Raw genomic sequence first — 25183 nt, 5'->3', positions numbered from 1 at the left:
ATTGGTAAAAAAAAAATTGCCTGCGCAGTGCAATCGGACACAATACCAAGAAACCACCTTCACGCGTTCGTGTGCATACCAGACAACACAAATGTATTGCGACCAAACTGATTTTAGAAATGATGAAGCGAAGCCGACTTTAGGAAACTGGCCGCCATTGTGCAACACTTATTAGATTCTAGCCCACTTTTCTTGCTAATAACTGGGGTGCGCATCAGGTTTCTACTTTGTTTAGGTGCTTTATTCTCATTTCTACGTTAGTTTCTTTTTTTGAACTCATTGAAAGTGGGCACTCATGTGATGCGGGGATGTTAGAATCGGAAAAATACTGCTAAATGAATCAGCGGTGTGTTTAAGTGTTCTTTCTGCAATATCACCTGCCGGATAATTCAATAGATTTTGTCGGTCTTGTCTGGGTCAAATTAACTGGGGTTGACTGTAATCAAATCAACCATTACTAAGTAAACTATAGAACAAACGCCTCTTGAAGCTATCTCCAATTATCCTTGCTTTGCATCAGGTGGCTCCACCATACACCTGCAGATTTCCTCATTTCAGCAAACCAGCTTATCTGCTTTGCCTTTACTGTGTTTCCCTCCCCTTGACACTCACTCTGTTGCTCTCAGATCACATAACACCTGCTCTGTACATTACACGACAGCGCCAACTTCACCTTTCCCTCTTATTCTCAACCAGAATATAGGCTACCTGCATTTGCTGTCTAATCTATATAGATATCTTCTCGTCGCTTAATGTTATACATAGCAATTTTCATTCAATCTCAAGTTTCTTTTGTTATCCTTCAAATTTCAGCACCTATAGGTTAATATACTGGCAGAAATGCATTTATTATAAACGTAAATACTTCTCCTAACCAGCAGATGTGCATCTCTGCAATGCATGTTTGCACAATTAATGGCAGCACAAGTTGTCACTCAAATGAAGACAAAAAGCAAGCAGCGCATGCCAGTACTTGTGGTTTCACGTGTGAGAGCCATGCCTACGTTTCCCATCTTGTAGAATGTAGTCATATGTGCAAACGGCAAAATTGATACCACAAGTAGCTTAACAAACTGCCTTGTCGGAAAATAAGCTTAAAAATGAGAAAAAAAGGGTTCGTTTAAATGTAGGGGCATGCGAATACCAAATAGTAGACTTCAAATCGAATACTGAATCAAATCAAGAAAAAAAAGCCAAATATCGTATTGAATATCGAAACTCTTGAAATTTTTTCACAATTTATTGCTTAGAAACTATACCGTGCTGCACATCGTTAGTGTTAGTCTCCTAGCATTGCATAACAAGAATGTAGCAAGCTATTGGTAACTTAGGTACATAAAAATTCATATGTATAGCACGGTCAACTCTTATTAAACTGAAAACCAAATTAGTATGCCAGTACTGATCACAACTCAGTTCTAATATATGAAGGTCAGGAAAATATTTTGGTATCAATAGAGTTTGTGCTGAATAGAACCAAGTGCTCTTATTCCTCTGACGCTAATGAATTAGTGATGCTTTGTTGTACTGATTACCAATGAGGTTCTCAGCACAATAGCGGACATGTATTTTATGGAAACCTTTCATTTAGTGGAAGTTTTGGAAAGTTTTGCTTTCCAGTTTCTCTCTAAAATGCAGAATGGCGATCCCAACTTTACAGCTGGTGGGTTACTATAAGGCCAATGTGCGTGATAGACGAAAGGACCGCACATCACGTGACTTGCATTGCCGACGCCAACAGCAAAGAGTAGGCGCCTTCCGCTCTATTCCATTGTCAGGTTCGGCGTGATCTGCCATTTGTGAAAGGTTACACAATATGCAGGGTCATGGCAAATTCACACGATGACCGCCCCTCTGACCCCACCCTCCCCTACTTCATCCGCCACCCACGCCAATGCATGCAAACAGGTCATGGCACTTTCGCGCCCGCCGTACAAATTCAAGGCTAGTTTTGTGGAGGATTGCTCGAAGCACAAAAAGAAAAAAAGACAGTTGTTCGTCCACGAACGTCATCATAATAACTGAGAGACCACCATTCCATGCGTCGCACAGATGGCGGTTGGGAACAACTTTGTTGCCAACCTGCTCACTCACTTTCATTTGTGAGGCAGTTTGTCAGCTTTCCAAGCGTCGTGCAGCTGCAGCCAATAGATCTACATCGTTTCGGCACAAAACCGTAACTTTTGTCGCAGACACCAGATGAAGTAGCGCCAATTAGGCCTAATGGCCCAGGCAGTGTGGCCGTGAAGAAAATTCGCTGCTGGCCGATGTGGTAACGGGCCCGCAAGCCGTCGCGGAATGCTTGCTGCTAGTGTGCTTATACGGGTGGCTTATCATGTGATCGGTCCGGAGGTGACATGCGCAGTTCAGACTTGACGGCTGTTGAAGTGCTGTGAAGTTCGTCCAATATGATCTGTGTGCCTGTCAGCAGTGAATCGGCCCAACCTTTGCACTTTTCAAAATATGCGCTGCTTATGTTGCCGTGCCCTTTGCCCCGCATTATGTTATCATTTCGACCGGTCCTGTCGACCCGGGTGAACCTTGTAGCGACAGAGGCAGCCCTGGCCGACGCGGCCGACGCGTTCGGGCGCTTCGTGTGTTCGATCCCCGCACTGAGCCGACGTATCCAACACGGTCTGTGTACCTATCAGTGGCTAATTGGCTTGATCTTCACACTTTGCGAAATACATGCTGCTTATGTTGCCGTTGATCGGTCCTGTCGACCCAGGCGAACCTTGTACTGACAAAGGCAGCCCTGACCGACGCAGCGCCGATACGCGAAGGCAGCGTTTTGGCGCTATGTGTGTGTGATCCCAGCACCAATCCGACGTCAGGGAGGGCATGCACTGACAAATTCCGCTACCACGTCAGACAGGGTGTCTCATCCGCGGTGCGCTTGGCGCTCCTCTTGCGCCGAAATGAAGTGGTACGCTTGCTTGGCTGACATTGAGCACGAGGGGCTCCGCGGTGCATGCGACACTGCACAGGCCCCCTACAGCAAATATACTTAATATTCGAGACATCGAATAGCAGATATTTGATAATTTGTTTTGAATGCATATACACAGTTAACAGGAGGTGATATTCGATATTCACACACCCCTATTTAAATGTCTAAACTCAATCTGTAGTCACTGAATTAAAGGAGCATGACTGATGTGGCAACAGCAGGGCGCCGGTGCAAGGCATTTGATGTTCACGGTGTGGCAAATTATCTTTAAAGGGACACTAAAGGCAAATATTAAGTCAAGCTAAATTGATAGATTAGTGCTCAAGAATCTCTAAGGTGTCAATATTATCGCGAACAGAGAGGGAGAGAGAGAGCAAGGACAGGAAAGTCAGGGAGGTCAACCAGGCGAGCACCCGGTTTGCTACATTACACTGGGGGTGGAGGAAAGGGGAACAGAAAGAGGAAAAAAGGGGAGAGAGTGAGCACTGAGTGCGTGTGGGAGGATGCACAGGGCCACTATAAACAGTCTCTTAAGCCGCTGCACTTCAAGTAGTGTACTAGTGCACGAATCGCTTTTCGTGCCAGTGACGGGTGTGACCGCAGTCCGAGTATCTTTGACTCGGTAAACGGTCTTGGGTCCAGTCGGCGTACAGTTGGCCGCAGAGAGAGGCGTACATCGTAGCGAGGGCATGTACACAATAGGTGCTTGATGGTTTCCTCGCACCTACAGGAGTCGCACATCGGGCTCTCGGCCATTCCGATAGGATAGGAGTAGGCGTTCGTGAACGCCACTCCCAGCCACAAGATCACGAACAGAGCCTTAATAATCGAGAAATTAAGGTAAATGCAGGACATGATTAGAGACTTCCCCGAGACATTCAAGCACTTGCCCGATGTTGAAAGCACTCCTTAGTTAAATTCTGTAATTAGTACTCAACCACTCGTCGCAAAAAAGCAGCCTTGTATTATACTATAAGACGAAATAAAAATGCTACTTGTTCAGTCCTATTTCATTCTTAGAAATAAGAACTCGTATAACCCTTGACAACGATGCAGGCGGTCGAAAGGTTTTGTTTTCACTCGACTCCACGCCACCCACGTTTGCGCATTTCAGTAGTTTCGTCATTGCGTAGTGCTGCGCTTTTTTTTGCTGGCTCGCGAAACTCGCACAAACTGCAAGTAGCAGAGAAGTCAACTTTCATGTGATGTCTCAGGATGCCCGAACGGTTTACGTCACTTGACCAAAAAGCAGCTGCAGCAGCGAATCCACCGCTCTGTTTTGGCTCAGTACAGCCATCTGTTGGGCGCCGTTTTACTCACCGACGGCAGCAAAGGGTGATGATGGCGTATGGAACGTCACCACTCCCCCGGTTTGGTGGCGGGAGATTTGAATTTCAAAAAAGGTACTCGGACCCTTCAGATGCGATTTCCTCGTAAACTACGTCCTTTCTGGGCACGAAACAAGTGTTGCGAAGTTTCTGGAATGGTTTCTGAAACAGTCCACGTCAACTTAGTATTTGCCTTGCGAGGTTTCCGGAATGGTTTCTGTAACAGTCCACATCAACTTAGCATTTGCCTTTAGTGTCCCTTTAAGGCCAACCACTTTTGGCAAAACGAGCCACATGATTACCCCACCATGTGTAAACTTGTATAAGTGTGTACTTGACTTCCATTATTTGAGCACGAGGGGAGTGACGAAATTAGTAGAATTATCCAGTCGGCCGAACTAAACGATAAGCAGAAAAAGCGCAAGAACGCACCGCTGATTCACTTGGCAGTATTTGCCCCGATTCAAACAGGCCCCAGCATCAAATGAGCACTCACTCTTTATGGGTTCAAAGTTGAAAAGTAAGCAGAAATGACTTTACAGCTCCTGAACAAAGTATAAATTGAACATGCACCCGATTTCTTACCGAGAAAAACGTAGCATGTCTCCAATTCTGCCAAAAAAGCAAAAATAAATAAACCGTACAAAAACAGATCAAACCAGCAATTTTTACCTTAACAGAATGGACTTCATTTATATAATGTCCATTGCCATCACTCTCAGACAGCACTTTATCGCTCTCTATAAAGAAGCAGAACACCTCGTCCTCCATATGGTCCAGAGCACGTTTTATATTCTGCATTTATCAAACGACTTGATAACAATCGCAAATGGTATAGTGGCCCAACCAAGATTAACCCCTTTGCTAGTTTGTCTTGTGACACATGCAATTCTCTAGAGTAACAAAGATGAAACTTGTTGCTGCTAGCTTAAAGGGCCCCTCACTCGGCCCAGGCCCTATACCAAATTTTGGTTATACAGTGGAACCTCGCTACAACGAAACTCACGGGACGTGCGAAAAATTTCGTTGAAGCGAAAATTTCGTTGTGGCGAAATTTGCCCCAAAACACTGCCAAATTTCACTACACACTCACAAACATCATTTATTTCCGGAAAAAGTCGGTTACCTTTCGTTGTGATGAAACCTGACCCAAAACACTGTCAGATTTGACTACACATTCAAAAACGTCATTCATTTCCGAAAAAAGTCGGTCATCTTTGTTTGCCTCCGTCCTTTGGTCATCATCGCCGTGGTGCGATGTTCACACTTGGTCAGCAGCTGCATTGCGTCGTCATCGTGGGCGCCAATGAAATTACGAATGACGTCATAAGAGTCCATTACATCCAGTGCATGAGGCGGGGCCGATGCATCTTGTTCGCCGCACAACACTTTCGCAACGATGCCGTGTCGGGCCTTGAAGCGGGTCAGACAACCTGTGCTTGCCTTAAGATCGTCAATGCTGAGCATGCAAGCATAGTTAAGTACCTTTTGCTGCAGCACGCTTCCGCTGATTGGCATTTTCTTGGCACGCATGTCGAGGAACCATGTAAACAACGCCTTTTCAAGTTCCTTGTGTGCAGCTTGAGTCAACTTCTTCAGTTTGGCAGGTGCCCCAGCAGAATGAGCACTGGTGATCGTGTCCCTCGACTTCAAAATTGTCGACGGCGTGCTGTTGGAGATGCTGAACTCTGCTGCGTCTCCTTTCTTTCTGCTGCTCGAAGCCTTGCTGATGATTCGCGCCTTCAACTCCAAGGAAAGAAACTTCCGCTTCGTCACCATGCTGGCCACGCGCACAAGCACAAACGAAAATCTGCGTCGCCGCGTTGCACCAGCGATCGCGTCACCTAGGATGGATACGAATTGGCTGTGGCTCCTGTTTGGCAAAGTGGGCCTGCGCCTTGTAGCAAGGCGGCTAGCCCCATCGTCATCACCACCAAAAAATGGCGCCCCTCCATGAGTTTGTTTATCGGCGACGGTGCAGTGGGTGCATGTTTTCGGTGAACCTAAGCTGCGTGCATGTACGAAAAATTGCAGACGATTGGGGTTATGTTTATTTTATCGCAAAACAAATTTTAAAGCCCAGCTCAATCAACCGAAAATTTCGTTGAAGCGAAAACAAGCCAGAAAAATTGTTTGTTGTGGCGAGAACTTTTTTGCATCTACTTCTATGCCTAGCTGACGGGGAATTGGAAATATTTCATTGAAGCGGCGTTCATTGTAACGAGGTTCGACTGTACACTGGAAGTTGTTACGTGTCCTCTAGGGAGTGTTCTGCCGCAAAAAGTGTTCAAATCGGCTCATTAATAGCCAAGATAGAAATTGTAACGCCACGAAACGGCGCTTCCGTGCGCAATGCCAAGAGCGCATGCGCGAGGAACCACGTGACTTTTCTTCGTGAGCTTCGGAGTGAATAAATGTTATGGGGAGCACCCGCCTCCATTTCCTCCCACGTACCCGCGGCGTCCCGTTCGCACGTGGCGACGGGACAGGCCGGCGTAGACATGGGAGAGGGGCACTACGCGCCCTCCCTTTCTCCATCGCTCTGATGACGCGCGTACCCCTCTTCCCCTACGCGGCTCACGGGAAAGGGAAACACCCGCCGTGGTTGCTCAGTGGCTATGGTGTTAGGCTGCTGAGCACGAGGTCGTGGGATTGAATCCCGGCCACGGCGGCCACATTTCTATGGGGGCGAAAATGCGAAAACACCCGTGTGCTTAGATTTAGGTGCACGTTAAAGAACCCCAGGTGGTCTAAATTTTCGGAGTCCTCCACTACGGCGTGCCTCATAATCAGAAAGTGGTTTTGGCACGTAAAACCCCATAATTAAAAAAAAAAAAAGGGAAACGCATCCGGCGGGCGAGGAGGACTTCCCCTCGCAAAAAGGTAACAAAGCATAAAAGCGCGCCACCGGGAGAGACTCGCTCTCTTGGGATGCCGACACCTTGGACCGCCTGGACGACAGCACCTGCCGCATCCTGTGAGTGATCTCGTTTGTCTGACCCACCCAGACAACGAGGCAAGCCATTTTACTACTATTACTGAGAGGACGTCCCTCTGCGAGTGTTCGCTATTGCTAATAGCAATAAACGTTGTTACCGTTGACACCGCTGGTTGCCTTATTTGTCCAAACCCGGCGTAGCCGCGATTCCCGCGCTACGGGTTGGGAGTACCACGAAGCGACTGCGTGGGGCTAGATCCGGAGCTCGCCTTCAGCCCTAGCCACACGCAGAGTGGAACCCCCACAAAGTTCAGCTGTTGTTTGGGACGCATGGTTGCTTATACTCGCTTAACTCAGGCTAGCAGCACTAACAAAATATTTAAGTGCTGCGAACCTATGGTTTCAGGAGGCAAGCTCCACTGCCAAACGAGACACTCTCTCCACTCGCCCCGTCTAGCCTCCACAAATGAAATTTCTTCCCTGCGTTCTCCCATACTGGACCTCGAGGATCGCATGACACATACGTCACGGATCCTACCTTCAGTTTTTTTTTCTCTTTGCCTTTTTGCGGCGTGGCACACTTCTGCTGATGGTGTCGTGTGCGAGCCGTTGTGATTGTCTCGCATTTTGCACGCTGTGCCCGAGTGCACCTGACTAGCAGTGTAAGGCAGTGCTGAGGCAGACCCAAGCGGATCATAGAGCATGCTCCCGTGCTGGAACACGGTAGAGAATTACGACATGGGGACAAGCAGATGAAATGGAAGTACATCTCTCTTGCAGCGGCGCAAAGTAAAACAAAAACATGCAGACATTCAGTTTGTGTGTTTTAGTTCTCTAGGTTTTAATTCGTCTATTCAAGCGACATATTAGACAAATAACAGATGTTGCCTTGAATAATTCTCGAAGTCACATGTCACCACGAGCGACGTCACAGTGCAAACACGTGTACGTAGGTGCATAGCACGTGTATGTCATCCTCCGGCTTGGAGTGCGGCGGCCGTGTGAAGGGAAAATGGCATTCGGTTTGAAATTTCAGATCTTTCCTCAGCACATAGCGATGTAATACTTTGCAGACACGATCGTTATCGCACTATGGATGCTCTGCGCTTGTCACTTCAAAATGGCCAGAGCTGGTGAGGGGCCCTCTAAAGGGGCCTGAAACACATTCTGAACACAGTAAGAAAACGTTGCCAATCTGTGCAAGAGGCTCCTGTGAACATGTGAACCAAATATTATTGCACTCATGCAACAGGGAATTTACAAACTTGTGTCAAAAACAGCGAAAAATTGCTTCCTCTCGTTTCCACAATATCATCATGCAGCGTCATCACAAGCAGCTGGACCCACCAGCAGCTATTGGCCGATGTCGTGATTGCGAGAACATTCTCAGTAATACATCATTGCTAATCTTGAGTGAAATAAATGACATATATATCTTTGCAATCTCTGAAAGACAGCAAAATCATTTAATCTTTGCACTGCACGTCCACACACGACAATTATGCTTAGCAGCGTTTGCTGTGCATGGCATCCAAGATAGCAGTGGCCTGCTGCTTAGCGTAGTCTACTGCGGCTGCCACGGGGCGCTGCAACGAGCCCTTTTGCCGTCGAGACACTAAAATTTTGGAGGCGGCTTTGCCCATTTGGCTTCACCCCTGTGTAGCTTCTGGCACGCTAGCGGAAACGAAAAGAAAGTCACATATTGGTGCAATAACTCCACCTATATTCAAAGGATTCAAAAAAATTTTGGGGCGTGAGATTTGTGTGACGACGTCTTTTAATAATGAGGCCATTCTACGATTAGTTAGAAAAGTGTTTCGGGGCCCCCCCTAACACTTAAAACAAGTTATCATTTGAGTGAGCTTTCATAATCAGACTGAAAGCGGCACGTCATGGTCGTCACACTATGCTTGTATTTGTTCTGTCGCCATCCATAGCTGCCATCTTGTGATGGAAGGAGTGATGATGGCTGCTAGGCTGGCTCTGGTTATAGGGTTTTACGAACACAGTTTTGATTTGACTTTGATTGACTTTGATTTGATTTGACAAATTGTTTCGGAAACAAAGGCATTAGAATCAGGTAAATATTGAAATAATTCATTGCAAGCTATTGTCAACACTTTAAGACAATGTTGAGGCAGACCAAAAATTGGCATTTCTGACGAGAGATGACGCATGTTGAACACACCTGTACTGTAAGAGCTGCCGAAACGGATGCTGCCGCTATTGGAGTCACCACGGCGGTCGCCATTAGGGTTGGGCGCGTGCGTAGTGATCAGTCAAGTTCAAATTATTTGGCAAAGGCTACCTAATTTCAGGACTGAAATAACAAAATTTGGCCCCTATCGAAATAAATAACTGAAAAATGAATTAATTGGAGTCGAATTAACGTAAGCCTACTGTATGACAGCTGAAATTTTAGCTATGTTACGTGAATATACTTTTTGGATAAGCTTAATCAAAATTTCGTTTGTCTTTGACACAAATAATCCTTGCTGTAACCATGGCATGCATATTCCCAGCTACCCTACAGCATAAAGCCCCCAAACTTTTAAGAGATGACAAGTTGATAATGAAACACTTTTTAGTATTTTTCACTAAATTTTATCACTTTCTGGCTTTGACGTATTTTATCAATTTTAGGCGTGGCAAGTCAGACCTCATGAGCTTCTGCAGGGTGCAGATCAAAATATCTTTACATGATTGCAAGTCAAACAATAGTTGTGCATTTAGTTATCTCGTTTTCTTACTACCTTCCATTATTTTTCATATAACTTAAGTTTACAATTCCTTTAGTGAAGACGTGTAGCTACAAAGAGAATTAACTGATGCAAGCCGACTGTGTATCTCTCTATTTTGTTTCCTGTAGGCATTTATTTCACCTGTTCAAATTAGTTCACCAGCCAACACCAGTACTTCACATTGCATAATTTCCCCAACTCCAAACAGAAAGCTCTAATGAGGATGCATAGAAAAACCATACCGGAGCCCTAGCCTCCGCAGATCATCTCTTGTCATCAAATGCAGGACGTCTTCCTTTGTGAACTGTTCTCTGGCAAACTGTAACAGAAAACAAAGCAGACATTCACGAAGAACACATTAGGCGGGACATTAGGTGGAACTGACATCTTTATATTACAGTAGAATCTCGATATAACGAGCATGCATGTAATGAAGTAAATTGAAAATACAGTTGGCCATGCTTTATTGCAATGAGTATCGTAATACAGTGGAATCTCAATAAACAGAATTGCTTAAATGGAATTGCCCCTTAAACGGAACACCATCCTCATGGTAGGTTGGTTTTGTATTCATGCAATTGTATTCAGCTTTGTCTCTCAGTAAATGGAACTCTTGATTAACGGAACCAATGCGTTTATATGAGTCTTACTTTCATTACGTTGATCCTAAAATTGGCCTTCGCCAGATAACTTGAACTTAACAGTCAGGATGCAGACACCTGACCACCTTGGTGACCCCAATAGCAACCCCTTTACTGGCAGTATCCGTATTGGCTGAGCTGGCTGAACTTAGGGGTCAGTGAATGCATTTGAGATGAAGAGCTGTAGATAATTATTTATACACAGATGCCTGTCTGCCTAATTGCATCATATCAGCCATTCTTTCACGGCACAGTTAAAGAAATGTTGCAGTTATTATGAATTAGATGTGCCCTTTAATAGTGTACCAGACTGAAGCTTCTCTGTAAATGTGCTCTGCCTACATCCTTCCCCGCGGCAATATAACGAACATGAACAATGACGGGGCCGTTTTCCGCAATTTGCATTATGTTTCTTAATACCTTTGACAGACAATCTCAAAAACAAGATATGGAGAACTTATAAGCTGGTATAAATGCAGATGTTTCAACATTACAGAAAAAATTAATGCTTTTAAGTGTTTTAAACAAGTGCTGGCAAATGGACTGCTCGTGTTATGAGTGCTCAATTGCAATGTGCACAGTTTTCTTTAGAATTTGTACACAATTTCATCCTGTACACACTTGTTCAGCATTTTAGTTCCATTGAAGCTGATACATTTGAAGCAAAGTACTCGCTATCATTTAACACGTCACACAGGCAGTTAACATGAGGTGTGAAAGGTACTGGACTATCAGAAACCTTTTAACATTGATCTACTGACAGTTCAATTTAATTTCAAACTGCACATGTTACTACACATGCTGTATTCGTACTCACCGCTAAATATGACAAGATGACGCAAACTACACGCCGAATATAGGTCGATGCTTACCCTTTCCATGCACTCCGTGTCCATTCCAAGGTCTTGTAGCCAGTGCATCAGATCTTCATCACGATGAACATCAGGCCTATGGACACCAGCTGAGGCTAAGGTTGTGGGAGAATAACATTTACGACTGTAAATCTTCAGCGGAATGTAGATGCTGACTTCACAGTGCACTAAGCTTGTATTTGACAAAAGCAGCTATACAAGGTGTCCCAGCTAACGTGGGCCGACCTATAAAAAAAAATGGAGGGGGGGAGGCTACGAGATATGAGGACGAGACCAACATTGTTTTGTTAGCCTTGCACAAACTGGATAATTTTTTATAAGTAGGGGTGTGCCCCAAGCCTAACCCAGAACCTTATGCTCAGCAGCAGAATGCAATCAAAAGATTTAAAGCCCGAGCATAAATTGCGTGCGGAACATGCCCGAAATCATCATACACAACCACACACACACATACAAGTATGCACATAAAGAGACAGAAATCAGGGGGCAATGAACTGTAAGGCATATTTCACTGGCACTTGCCCTGTAATCAAAAGCCAAACTCAATGTATCAACATACAAGAATATAACAAATAGTTACACATAACGAAAAAAATCTAAAATTTCGTTGGCGATGCTTTATTATCATACTGCTGTAAGGAAACCAAAAATGCAAGATCCGAGACAATGCAAGATACAGCAACACAGTGAATACAGTACGCTGAATATTTGTTTGCCTGTCAGCTCCCACTATGTATTCTGGTAGCAAAATGTCAAATACTTAGCAAGAGCAACTTCAAATGGCGCATTCGGGATGCGTATGTGCGTTTTGGTCAGCAGCATGGCTTGGCAAGCCTGCAGCTGGCAAGCCAACATGCCCGTCCCATGTGACAACACCAATTGCATGATTGTGTATTAATCCCTTAATTGCCAATAATAAGTCAAATCGTGATGGTGCACCTTCTGGTGCCAATGATGAGCTAACTTGTCATGAGCTTCCTGAAAATTTTTCGAACTGTCCAGTTAATCAAAACCAAAAAGACATTCTTCCATTGCAAAAATATGCTAAAAAGGGTGTTCTTAAAAGTGATTGGGTTATTTTTTTTGCTATGCAGTCAACAACAGTCTTTCTGAATATGTCTCCGAAATCACTGGGATTTTAAAATTGACGTGACGTTGTGCGCATGGCCACAAAGCCCACTGCAAGTTCTTTCGTTGGTGATGATCGCTCCAGTGATGACAACCAGTTGCTGGACAATCAAGGTGAGGGAGATCTTGACTTTGAAGAAACATCAAGCACTAGTAGCACAGATGATGAGTCAGACCCTGTGGCCAGCACCCGAAACTGGGATCGTTTTGTCCAAAACAATCTGCCTCCTGCATCTCTTAAGTTTGAATTCACTGGATTGTTTGTATCCTATGCAATGAAGCTGCCTTTCAGCAACTCGTGTTTCCTTTTTCGTATATGTGCAAATAAAGGTTGCACTATATATCGAAATTTTTGCAGATAAATGCCTTTTGCCTTTTTCAATGCCTTTTGCAAACTTTTTCAACGAGGGCAGCAAAAGTGCTACAGGCATTCTTGATATCATAAATAAAAATAAAGAAGGGGGGGAGGCAGGAAAATTGCAGGGCTAAATGAATTGGCACTTCTCATCAGTCTTCAAAATTTCTGACAGCAGTTAAGGGGCTAAATGTTTGTAACTTGGCACTATATATCCGTGATACGTATGTAGAGGCCCAGCAAGCTGCCGAAAGGCCATAAAAATTGCCAGGAGACCCTTTGGTAGCCTGTCAGAGGCATTGTGCTTGCCTTTTTATTGTACAGAACTGATCAGGAATTTTTTTTGTTTGGCATGTATTGGCATGTGCGTATCTAACAGACATCCCATGTAATGAAGGTATTCTTGTGTTGGATGTGACTTCATAATGATGAGGTTCGAGTGTACAGAAAAAGCTGAAACAATTACTGAAGTTTTCAGTACCCATCAAATCAGCGCAAAATTTGCAAAAGCCAGATGCAAATCTTACCGGAAGGAACAGATGATGATGGACCTGATATTGTCACGCTCGACTCTCTGCTACCCGGATGCAGGAACCTGTTCTGGCTTAGACTGGACGAGAAAGGGATGGGTAGAGGATGAGAACAACAATGAGATGGGAGTGACCGCTGCGACTATGACAAGTAAAACAAAGAGGAAAAAGGAAAGAAAAATCTGGACACAAACCTTTCGGCACAAGCACAGCAGAAAAAGCACGTGGTGCACTACAGATCTCGTGACAGCATTTTGGAGGTGCAAAAGATGCATACCGAGATGCATCACGTTGATTTGGCTTCAAGAAGAACAGTATATCACAAAAACTGTTGGGCCAATAGCCTAAGCTAGTAGAGGCCCATAATCACATACATTGGCAACTCACTTTAACAGGCACGATAAAGATTGAAAGTCCACAGAAATAAGGAAAAACTGGAAATGTAAGATGTGTGGAATTTTATTTTTGTGAACAAGAACCACTACCGAAACTGTCAAGTTCCCAGCCACTTTAGTGTCAAGTGGTAGTGTATTCCATATTCTTGCACCCCAAAACTGCAACAAACGTTGACTGTAGACATCAAGAGTGGCAGGGAGGTTAAACAGGGTGTCTACCAAGTTGACATTTCCAAATTCCCTGAGTTTTCCAGGTTTTCCCTGAGTGCCATTGCAAATTTCCCTGAGTGATGCAGAACTATGTTTTATGTCAAGACGGACTGAAACCATACCGCCTGATGCTGTTACTCTCTAGTAAGCACATGAAAAAAATAACAAAGCGACTTAATCCAATTTGAATACTAAGGAGCAGTGTTTATGTTATTCAAAAACAGAATAGAAGGCAGGGGTTAGTAAAATGCACAGCAAATAAAGTGTCTTCGAAAAAAATTGCAAATGGGGTCGGACATTATCAAATACGAATAAAAAGGAGATGCATATAGAAGCAAATATTTTCTAATATGAGCTATTTCTATCAACTGATAGCAACCTCAGTGGAATGAGGCCCGAACTCTGTCACAATTGAGATTCTCTCTCAACAGCTCGTAAGTCAACCTCAACAGTCCTAACATACTCTCAGCCCGCGCACGACGCCCGAGTGTTGTGTTTCACTGCTTTAAAGAGTTTATTTTGGTTTCGATGAGGGACACGTGCATCTCGGCATAAGCCAAAACTTTATGTTTTGAGCTCAAGCTCCTTCAAAACGGCGGCAGCAAGCTTCTTTTCTCGTTTATTCCTCAATGCGTAGGTCACTTCTGTTCTTGTCCGCCTTCCGCCACTCGTTCGCCCCAAGGACCATTTGAAGCATCTTGATCAATTGCACAGTCCACGACCGATTTTTCGAACTCCCTAGGGGCCGCGAAAACGTCCGAAAAATCGGCCAGTTGGAAAAAAATAAATGCGTGTCATTTACTGCCCTTAGGGGCTCAAACCGCCACAGGCACGTTCGAAAACGCTCTGAAGGCCTGTCGGTACACATATTAGGCATACCGGTGCTCGTACTCTGACAGGAAATACCGGGTGCCCGGGTGTATAATTAAGGAATACATACTGTGTTCCGTGGCAATAGCCTCTTCTCACGCTTGTTATGCTTCACTGCAATACTTTTCCGTAAGCTTTACCAAGTAGCATTTCTGTACAGAGGCGAAGCTGACTTTCAGGAACTGGCATTATGCAGCGCACCGTGTTAAGTTTCTAAGCCAATCGCGAGGACCACTAAGGTGGAGTCCGTGCCATTGCTGACAGCAGCTAATTCTTTCAATAAAAAACTCGGCACCCAACGGCAAGAAGCTTCATAGCGAACGTCGAAGCAGCTAGGCCTAGCGTTGCCGCAGTGGTGGCAACGGGTGCCAGCGGATCTGCGTGCGAGAGAGCCGGTTCGAGGTGGCGAAGTAATCAAAACGGCAGCGGTGGTGCCTTTGATTATTGCCGTTTCGGACCTGCGGTCACGGCAAAACGTCCGGAAAATCGGACGGCAAAGAGTTCTTGCGTCGGAAATTTCACACGTTCTGATACGTTGACTCTATGGGGTACGTGGCGGTGCCGCGAAGCCGTCCAAATTATCGGGAATCCGGAAAGTCGCTCGTTGACTGTACACTGGCAACTCCTCCTGCCGACGACAGAGCGTCAAAAACGATTCATTATGATTCCTGTCTGCAACTCGAGCCAGCATTACCGCGACTTTCGACCCTTTCAATAAAATTGCCGCTAATTCTCCCTGATAGAGGCCCAAATTCCCTGAGTTTTCCCTGACTTTTTCCAGACTACTCAAAATCCCTGAGAATTCCCGGTTTTCCCAGTTTTCCCGGTTGGTAGACACCCTGTTAAAGTTCAAGTTGTTTGCATTTCTAGTGCTAGAAGTTGGTATAATAAACAAGCATATTGGCAGGGGGCCGTTGTTGTTTATGTCATGCATGGTGCTAAACATTATATGCCATGTACATTAAAAATACTGCCATGTACATTCCCAGTACAAGGTTATCGTGAAATCTTAATGCGCAGCTGGTTGAAAAATCTTATTACATACAGACCTGGGAACCTTAAAATATGACAAAATACTACAGTAGGAGCCAAAAAAAAAAACACTAAAATCTGTTTGATTACTCAACATGCTGAATGCTTCTTGAAGATTTGTTGACTTGGTTCTGTAGGGACACCGTGAACGGACACTGCATTATACAGACTGATAATTTTTAAGCTTAACAGAATTTTTAAAAATCGCCTGTGGCAGACAGCATAATTCCAGTCCTTGAGCGAGCTGGATTATTTGAAGAGGTGTACATTACTTGCAAGAAAAACCAAAACACATATTCAACTAATTACCAAAAATTCACTAATTTCATTTCTAATCAGTTACTTTACAGCACATATTGCAATTTAAGACTTCTAGCTGGTGAGCTTGTAAGGTGTATCCACTTAGAATAAATTTTCAGGATGTCATCAGTTTTGAGATATTCTTTAACAGATTGCGCGCAATACATGGGTGTTCCAGTTACTTTTGTGCTTCAATGCATTGAAAAGCGTTTGGTTTAAAAAAAATTGGTGGAACAACTGTGCATTCTTGTCGGCAGTTTGATGGCGCACATCTCGAAGCCCATGCCATTATCAAAGTTTGTTTCAAGTGCCTTGTAAACTCACAGAATACAATTAGTAAATTTCAATGCATGCATTAATGTAATTAATTAAACAGTTAATTTGTAATTTTTTAATTAGTTGGATATGTGTCTGGCTTCACTGCCTGCCACAGGGAATGGCAGCACATTTGGATTATCGCCCATTAGAAGTGTGCAGGACGCTTGAAAAGTAACTCTGCCCTACATGCTGCAAAACAAATAGGTGAAGATTCGAGGTGTGCGAATACCAAATAGTAGATTTCGAATCGAATATAGAATGTAATCAAGAAAAAAATCCGAACATCGAATCAGATAATGAATATCAGAAAATCTATCACAAAGTTCAATGCTTGCAAATTTTTGGCAAAAAAGCATAATGATTCATGTGCTCGGGAGTCTCCAGTATTGTATAACAAGAATGTAGCAAGCTATCAATATTCTATGTACACAAAAACACAGATATCCAGTACGGTTTACTCTATGAAAGGGAACTCCAAATTAGTGTACCGGCACTGATTACAGCTCAGTTGTAGTATAAAGGTCTCTAAAACATTTTTTTTATCTATAGAATGCCAGCAAACTAGACTAAAGTAACTTCTTTCCCTCTGAAGCTGAAGTAGTAGTGATGTTATGTTGTACTGAATACCAATCACGTTCTTAGTTTAATATGAGACCTGTGTTTTATGGCAATCGTTTATTGCATAGAAAGTTTTGCTTTCCAGTTTTCCTACAAAATACAGAAGGGCTTTCCCATTTCTATGGCAGGTGGGTTATTTACTGTAAGCCCAATCTGTGTGACAGACGAGAGTGCGGGCTGCATATCATGTGACTCGATCACCACTCCACGTGTAGCTATCATTGGTGCTGTGTGGGTCAGAGTCAATGGCAGAGCAGGCACCTTTTCGTTGTCAGGTTCAGCATCATTTGCCCGCTGTCAAAGATGTCAAAGAGTCACGGGAAGTTTGCTCGTCGATTCTGCGTGAACTGTGTTAAATCGGCACAAAACCTCAACTTTATTTGTAGATGCCCGACGAACCAGCACCATGCGCCAATCGGGCCTCATGGCTTAGGCAGCATGGCCATCAGGAAAATTTGCCACTGGCCGATGTCGTAACGGACCACAAGCCACTGCGGAATGCTTGCTGCTAATATGTTTGTACAGTTGGCTCACTGTCAGACCACGCATATGGCTCAGATTGAAGTTATTCTCTGTGTATCCAACACAATCCGCATGCCTTTCGATCCTGATCGGCCCGATCTTCGCACCTGCCAGTGTTGCAATTCCTGAAGTATACAGTCAAACCCGGCTATATTGAACTCGCAAAAAAACGCCTATCAGTTCGATATAGAGCATAATTCGATATAAGCCTGCTAAATAATTGGATGTCATAAAAGCACATACCATTTATAAAATAACTTTATTAACGAAACTAGCTTAGTTTGGCCTAAATTAGTCCTGCATTTTCTTCTGCTTGGGCAATTTCGCTGCCTGCGACGCACGCACTTCCCCACGTTGTCTAAGGAGTCGGAGCAGCTGAGGCCGCAACCTTCCGCATTCGCGCAGAAGCACCGGACTAATGCGAGTGCACCAATCACTTCGGAGGATGTGGGCAAAGGACCGTAGTTGCTTTCCTCAATGTGCCTGCTTTCATTTGTGCTCGGTACGATGTCGGCGATGTAGTCCTCGTTTCCGGGCTCTACCGTGGTCGCGACACCATCATCTGCACTCACAAACTCGTTCACCGATGATTCGAATGTCCCGGAAATTTTGACAGCTCGCTCCAAACTTCGGCAACACCGGCAATGGCTTCGTCGCATTCATCAGAATTTACAGTCCTCACCGAGCACGCGGAAACCGGCACGTATGAAGAACCACTCGTACACGGCCATGCGTACGCGTCAGGCGCTATGGGCACCGGGTTGCGAGTCTGGCCACTGTAGCCCTAATCGTGCCGAGAGTGCTCCCCGGAATCTTGCACGCTGCGGGGACATCCAACTTCTCATCGCGTTCGACGCGATTTATGATTTCGAGCTTCACGACGAAAGGCGAATTCTGCCGCTTCATCACAGCTTGTCCTTGTCTGTCTTCCTTGTGTCTGTGGTTTTTTTGCGCTAAGCTACTACTTCAAACATCACGGCAACACTGCGGGAGAAGACCCACAAGGCGCAAACACGATAAACCAGAGAAGCAGCCAGACAACTCGCACTTTCGCCATCTTGCATGAAGAGAGCACAAGAGCCTCTGATTGGCTGTCTGAGCAAGTGCTGTAGGCGGGCCAGGATCATTTTTCGTTGGGGAGTGTCGCTAGATAGTGATCTAAAGAAAGGAAGGACGCTTGATTCTGCAACCCGTGAGGGAGCACGGCGAAGCGTCGTCAGGGGAGAGGGGGTGGCAAGTGGAAGATGATAGAGAAAGAGGGAGGATGTGGCCTAATAGACTCCACTATGCGCGACAGGGGGAGTGTCGACGGCTCACCCGAACAGCCCGAGGCAGCGCGGTCACGGTAGGGAGAGCGGTTGGATGGAGCCGCGCCGCCGGGTTTCCCCGCTACCGCGAGAGAAAGCCAATTTCTGGGGGCACTTTTCCGCCGCTTGACGTTCGATATATCGGGAGTCACTGCAATATTTGTTCGATGTAAGCGTAATTTTTGCTATATATACTCATTGTAACTATACCGTGACCAGAAATTGTTCGATATATAGAATAATTCAATGTAAACGGGTTCGATATAGTCGGGTTCGACTGTACGTCGTTTTCTATGCCATTATCTCTGGTTGTGTCGCATTATCGTTTCAATTAGTCCTGTCTATTTGGACGAACTTTGTACTGAGAGAGGCGGCCCCGCCAAATGCGTTCTGTGAATCGTGGCATTCGGCCGCTGCGCGTTCAAACCCTGATTGGTCTGATGTCTGGGAGCGCATGCAGTAGGGCGGGAGCACTCACAAAGTTCACGACTGCGTCAGCCGGGGTGGCTTGCACACAGTGTGCTCAGCACTTATTTTGCGCTGAAAAAAAGTTGGTGATGCGCTTGCTTGCGCAGCATCGAGCACGACGCTGGTACAGGCTTCGCAACGCACGTGGCTGCAGCACATTGCGGGTCTCTACACAGAATATATCGAATAGTGGAAAAATCAAACGGTAGACGTTAAATTCATGAATCGAACATTCACTATTCGATTTGGTGATATTTGAGAATTCGAACACCCTTAGCACAAGCCCTATAATGAATGTATGTGGCTGCCCTCTTTGATATGTGCGTCCTTTTTTTTTTAATTCCTATACATGCAACAATTCTGCACAAGGGCAGATAACAATAAAGCCTGGTGGTGGCAGTACCTACCAGCCCTCCACAAAGCTTCGCTGTTGTGAGCGGCTGTCCAGAAGTTTCCTCAGCAAGTCCTGGTACAGCTGCTCACTCATCTGGATGGCATCTATGACCCTGCATAAGGAGGTAAAGAAAGAACAAGTATAATAATAATAATAATAATAATAATAATAATAATAATAATAATAATAATAATAAAAAGACATGCCAGCTTTGACAGGGAAATTTTAAAGTAAAACACCGTGCAATAACTCGGAAGTGCAATGTCATGTCTGTAAAGGCCGTAGGAACTATGATCTAAGCGTAAGAGCCAAAATTACACTGATTTGACGTGAACTCGAGACTGCGGAAACTAAAGTATACATATTAGTTAGCCCTAATTGAAGCGTGTAATTCCATTAATATGTGTGTGACTGAAAATTACCTTGCAGCTGGAAGTAAGAATTTGTATCCATCTACCTTTTTTATCATTTGCCTCTTTGTTGTGTCATGTTTAGTACAAGTGGCTATCACTGGACGAACCAAAAGCAAGAAGAGCAGTGTCTGTGGAGTTCTAGATTTCACACATGCATGTAACGCCAGAGTTTGCATGCAACGTAACAAGAGGGCAGGCCTGACTGACCGTTGGGTCTCCTCTGAAGGGAGGCCGAGGGCCAGCTGCTTTTGTGCAGCCACACTGCGGGACTTGCTGGAATTGATGGTAGACACGCCTGAGGTGGAGTCAGCATCCTCGATGTCGTTGTCCTCTTGGTCTTCCTGACCTGCAAGTATGTAACATACCTTCCTGTTAGAACCACTAGTGCTCACGTGTGATGCAGGAGCTTGCAGTACAATTCAATTTCAGATGATTTGAAATCTTGGTTAATTCAAACAAATCTCCACATTCCTGTTGGCCTGTTGTGCTTTCAGTGCATTGTGACACCACCTGAAAAAAAAAGAACACCACTAGCGGATGAATACAACGGAAGACTCCAAGGATGATTGTTCGGCAGGCAATAGTTTATCAGCCTGTCCCGCTGCAAGAATCATCCGCACAATGAATAAAGCAAGAAAATAACAGAGCTAAAAAAAGAAATATTACTACTCTTTACCTCACACTCTTCATGAATACTAGTGAGAGACTGTATTGAGAACAGCGTCAAGAGGGAGGTTGTAAAGAAAGGAAGGTTCACAGCAATGGCTGTTGTTATTCTGAAATACATGACCAGTATTTCTTTCCTCAAAAACGGCCTTGTTGGAAAAAAAGGGCAGCACTTGTTGCCCGATTTATAAGACATTCAAGGCTACATCTGCAGTGTTAGACCAACAGAATACAGATGTGAGAAATAGCTAGGCATTTTCCGTCCATGCGCGTCACGGATGAAACGTTGCCAAGAGCAATCATTGATGTATGATCACGCGATGTGCCCTCTGGCATGAAAATTAAGGATTTGTTCCATTGCGTTGATGCACTACGAAGAACAACACTCAATCAGTTCAGGTTGGTGAATTCTTTTTTTAAAGCTATCTTCATTATTTTTTTAGAAGGTTCATCATCACTGGAGAAAGTGAACATTGAGCTTCACTTTTTAAACCTTGAGCCGATACCTTTTATCGGCATGTCTGAGAGGCACCACAGCTTTCAAAGTATTTTGTTTTATTTGTGATATTTTGAATAAGGAGAAGGGAAACGGATTTTTTACATCAATCACAGAAGCCAACAGGCAATGAAACCGAAAAAAGCAAAGGGGGTAATTAGCAGTGGTAGAAATTCAATATGTAGAAAATAATGAAAAAGAGAAACAGTGGACTAAAAGATTACTTGTTGCCAGTGGGAGACGAACCCACAACCTCTGCATTATGTGTGCATTGCACTACCGGTTGTGCTACGGCAACGGCCATCAATCCGTCCGCCATCTTGGATATTTATGTGCACTAGAGAAAACCCTGAGAGTGCAAGCCAGTGCCCCTCAGGGCCATGGTGGGCGAATGTGGAACATCCCTCTTTTTGCCAAATAACATCACGTAACGCATGAATTAGAAGACCGGGCATGTGGCTAACAATCCCTCGTATGCTACACCTACAATGGCATCAAGGCTGCCAGATTTGAGATGCTCGCTACGAATGAATGAGAAAAAGAGAAAGAGAGGGGCTTGATTTTTTTTTTTTATGTCTCAACCGTAAAAGCGAACAGGCAGTGAAGCCAAGGAAAGCATAGGAAAAATTAACTGTGCTTGAAATTGAAGGTGTAGAAAGTAATGAAGAAAAGGAAAAATGGAAGTGCACGAAAAGATAGACACTGATGGGCTAGTTGGTGAGCCATAATATCGACGCAGTGCACTAAAACCGACATGTTCACGCCCACATGAAAACGGACACACAAAGCGCTTTGTGTATGTCCCTTTTAATGTGTGCGTGAACGTGTCTGATTTAAGTACGCTGCTTCGATATCATGAAAAGATAGCTTGTGGCTGGTGGGTTCATCTCCCACTGGTAAGAAATTATCTTTTCGTCCACTTTCATTTTACCTTTTCCTCATTATCTTCCACATGTGGAGAACCAGCATGCGCAGCTCCATGAAAATGTAGTTTTTCAAATGTTTCTGCTATGAACCTACCTCGAAAATTTCATTCAAATATCTCAATCCCCAGGATCACTAAAGGGAACCATTATAATCAGTTTGGACTGATAAAGTATTCTTTCAAAGCATCCTTTTAATTAACTTCAGTTTAATAGGTTAAGGGGGGACGTGGCTTTCGAAATCAGCTTCGTTATTTCTTTATAGATATTGATGAAAATTGGCAGAGGTAGTGATAATGTTTATGCGATGTGATAGAAATTTTCAAGTTACACCTCAACAACTTCTTTAATAACACATTTTTTCTCCTTTTCGGTTTGGCCCAAGCCTGAACAACTTACAAAATGTCATAGAAGACTTGTTTAACCCTTTGAGGGTCGATTTTTTTTTAAAATATGCGACCGCCAGGGCGATTCTTTTATCGCAGATTCCAATTCTTTTTAGGAACTTATTTTGAAAAAAATTTACCGTAATCTTTCTAGGGTGACCGTAAAGTGAGAAAAAAATATTTTGCATTGCTTTATATGTACTCTTCATTTATGAATAACAACAATAAAAAAAAATAAACTTACAAGAATTAAAAATTTGATGCATTTTTATACATATAGTTTAAGGCTTTGAAAATGCGCACACAAAAATATTTCGCAACTCTCACGTGTTCCTGCTCCTACACTAATATTTACATTCATAGCGTAATCGAACTGCATAGGTGCGCGCACTCAATTAAACTGCGTGGTTGTGTGCCCGTCTAAAAAAGCAAAACGTGTGACAAACTTTCACTAATTTTCATCTTATCACCAACCACAGGTAATTAGTTTTCACGAGTGACCAGACAAAAAAGAGCAACGGAAATGCATGCACGGCGGCATCCTTCCTATGTGCACACTTGCGAGCAATAAACGAGCGAGAAACAAGCGGTAGCCCTTTGAGCGATTAGTAACGAGATAGCCATCAGTTTTGCAAGTGAAAGAAGCCGAAATCGCCCGCGGAACAAAACCTAAACCGCCGCCCACCCACGCGCCAATGCGCGAGTGGTAGTACAGAGACGCGCAGAAGCAAACTAGCTCTAAAACAAACCATGCAACGAAAACCAAGAGAGAGAGAGAGAGGCGCGAAAAATTCCTTGTATTCCCATATAGTTGCAGCACATGATAGAAAAGAAAAAGTTATGAAATTGTTTCGCTTTTTAAAAGTACAGATGGCGTCGTAAATATACGGCATCGACCATTTTTGGGCTTGTCGCGGCACCGTATATTTACGTCACTGACCCTCAAATGGTTAGAGCATTGTGCATTCCAAAATGAATGGTTGAGGGCGTGACAGTTATACATTTCTTTTAATTGCAACATGATTTTTTTAGTTCTTATTTTTTATGAAGTGGCTGTACAACAGGCATCTAAACTGTGAACAACTAGCTGAATCATTATTTCAGAAGAAATCGCACTGACAAAGCAAGAATGTCACGCCTTGGACTGCACTTCAAAGAACACAGCATAAAAGCAACCGGAATTGAAATAGAGCTGGCAGTCGCAAAGAAATCAGCGGGGCAAGCTGAGCAGGAGGCAAGAAATATAGCTTTGAGAAAATTGCTTTAAAAGTTGTACCTTAGATTTTAAGTTATCAAAAAACACCAGGGCTGTAGTCATTGATGTGCTATAATATGAGGGGCAAATATAAATAAATAAATAAATAAATAAAAGCCATACTGCAGTGTGCAATGTGCGTGGTCACAGAGCCCGAGGTGCCAATTAAGGTCCCTAGATAAAACAAGTTTACAAGGTAGCGACACTCCCATTGTTCTTTGCGCTATCCTCCTCACTCTAACCCTTACTCTCTCTTTTCTACTTCATTCCAGTCTGTGATTGGTGTATTTCTTGCCCGTGATGTGCTAAATCGCTAGAGGTGATATTTAATACATTGCAAAAGGTTCAAAACTAGTGCGCATGCGCTAATCGTCTGGTCGGATTTTTGTCAGAACAAAAGGCGTAGTCATGGCCAAGACATAGGATGGCGTTTTAGTGTGTGCTACGGCAGCTGGCATAAAAAAGCACACGGCGCTGTAATAATCTGCATGAGAAACTCCTTCCAGCTCTGTGGAGGCTACTGGTGCCTCGGACAATGAGGATGGCAAACCCATCAAAATGTTTTCGTCCGCGTTTTATCGCCTGCTACCAATGCCTGTAGAATCCTAAGTGTCCGCAGCATCCACTGTTGCACAACAATATGCAAATGGGGTGTGGTAGCTGACACACGAATTAAATTCACCTTGTGCAAGCATCTGCATTCCCATACCTTGCAGCTTTGGCTCTGCTACACGTCGCTTATGAGACAGTATATATACTTCACTGAAGACAAGTTTTTTCTTTTTCTTCTTTTTTTAAGAGTGAAACATGTCGGAACTCCCGGAACAGCTAGCATATGATCAGCTAGCCGTCGGTGCGAATTAGCAGCCGGATGCCGGCATCGGTGATACATCATAACAACAAATATTTTGCCACGGTAGCTATAGGCCGCGTTTACTTGAATGCTAAGGCTTAGTTTGATTTGCAGTACACATTTTCTCAGCAGTTCCATCAGGCTTGCTTAGCCAACAACAAGGGCAAACGTCCTTCTAAGTACGATCACCCATGCCATGACATCTGCTCTACATCTAATTGACGTTTGCTCTTCACCATCATTGTGCACCGAAAAGGCGGTAGGGCAGAGTAGG

General features: G+C 44.2%; 1 protein-coding gene across 8 annotated transcripts in view; it reads right to left on the bottom strand.

Annotated features, from left to right (window-relative positions):
• Window positions 1-25183, bottom strand: part of Ask1 (apoptotic signal-regulating kinase 1) — a 128866-nt gene that overhangs the window by 11093 nt on the left and 92590 nt on the right. For all 8 annotated transcript variants that reach the window (XM_055066464.2, XM_055066463.2, XM_050171303.3 and 5 more), the window contains 5 exons: window positions 20538-20676; window positions 19931-20029; window positions 13481-13563; window positions 11471-11565; window positions 10200-10276 (listed from right to left, as the gene is read on the bottom strand). In XM_055066464.2, the coding sequence (XP_054922439.2) occupies window positions 10200-10276; window positions 11471-11565; window positions 13481-13563; window positions 19931-20029; window positions 20538-20676 (493 nt within the window). The remainder of the gene's footprint in view (window positions 1-10199; window positions 10277-11470; window positions 11566-13480; window positions 13564-19930; window positions 20030-20537; window positions 20677-25183) is intronic.

The sequence above is a fragment of the Dermacentor andersoni genome, chromosome 6, assembly GCF_023375885.2.
Source record: "Dermacentor andersoni chromosome 6, qqDerAnde1_hic_scaffold, whole genome shotgun sequence".
NCBI lineage: Eukaryota > Metazoa > Arthropoda > Arachnida > Ixodida > Ixodidae > Dermacentor > Dermacentor andersoni.
This window is presented reverse-complemented; position numbering and strand designations above follow the sequence as displayed.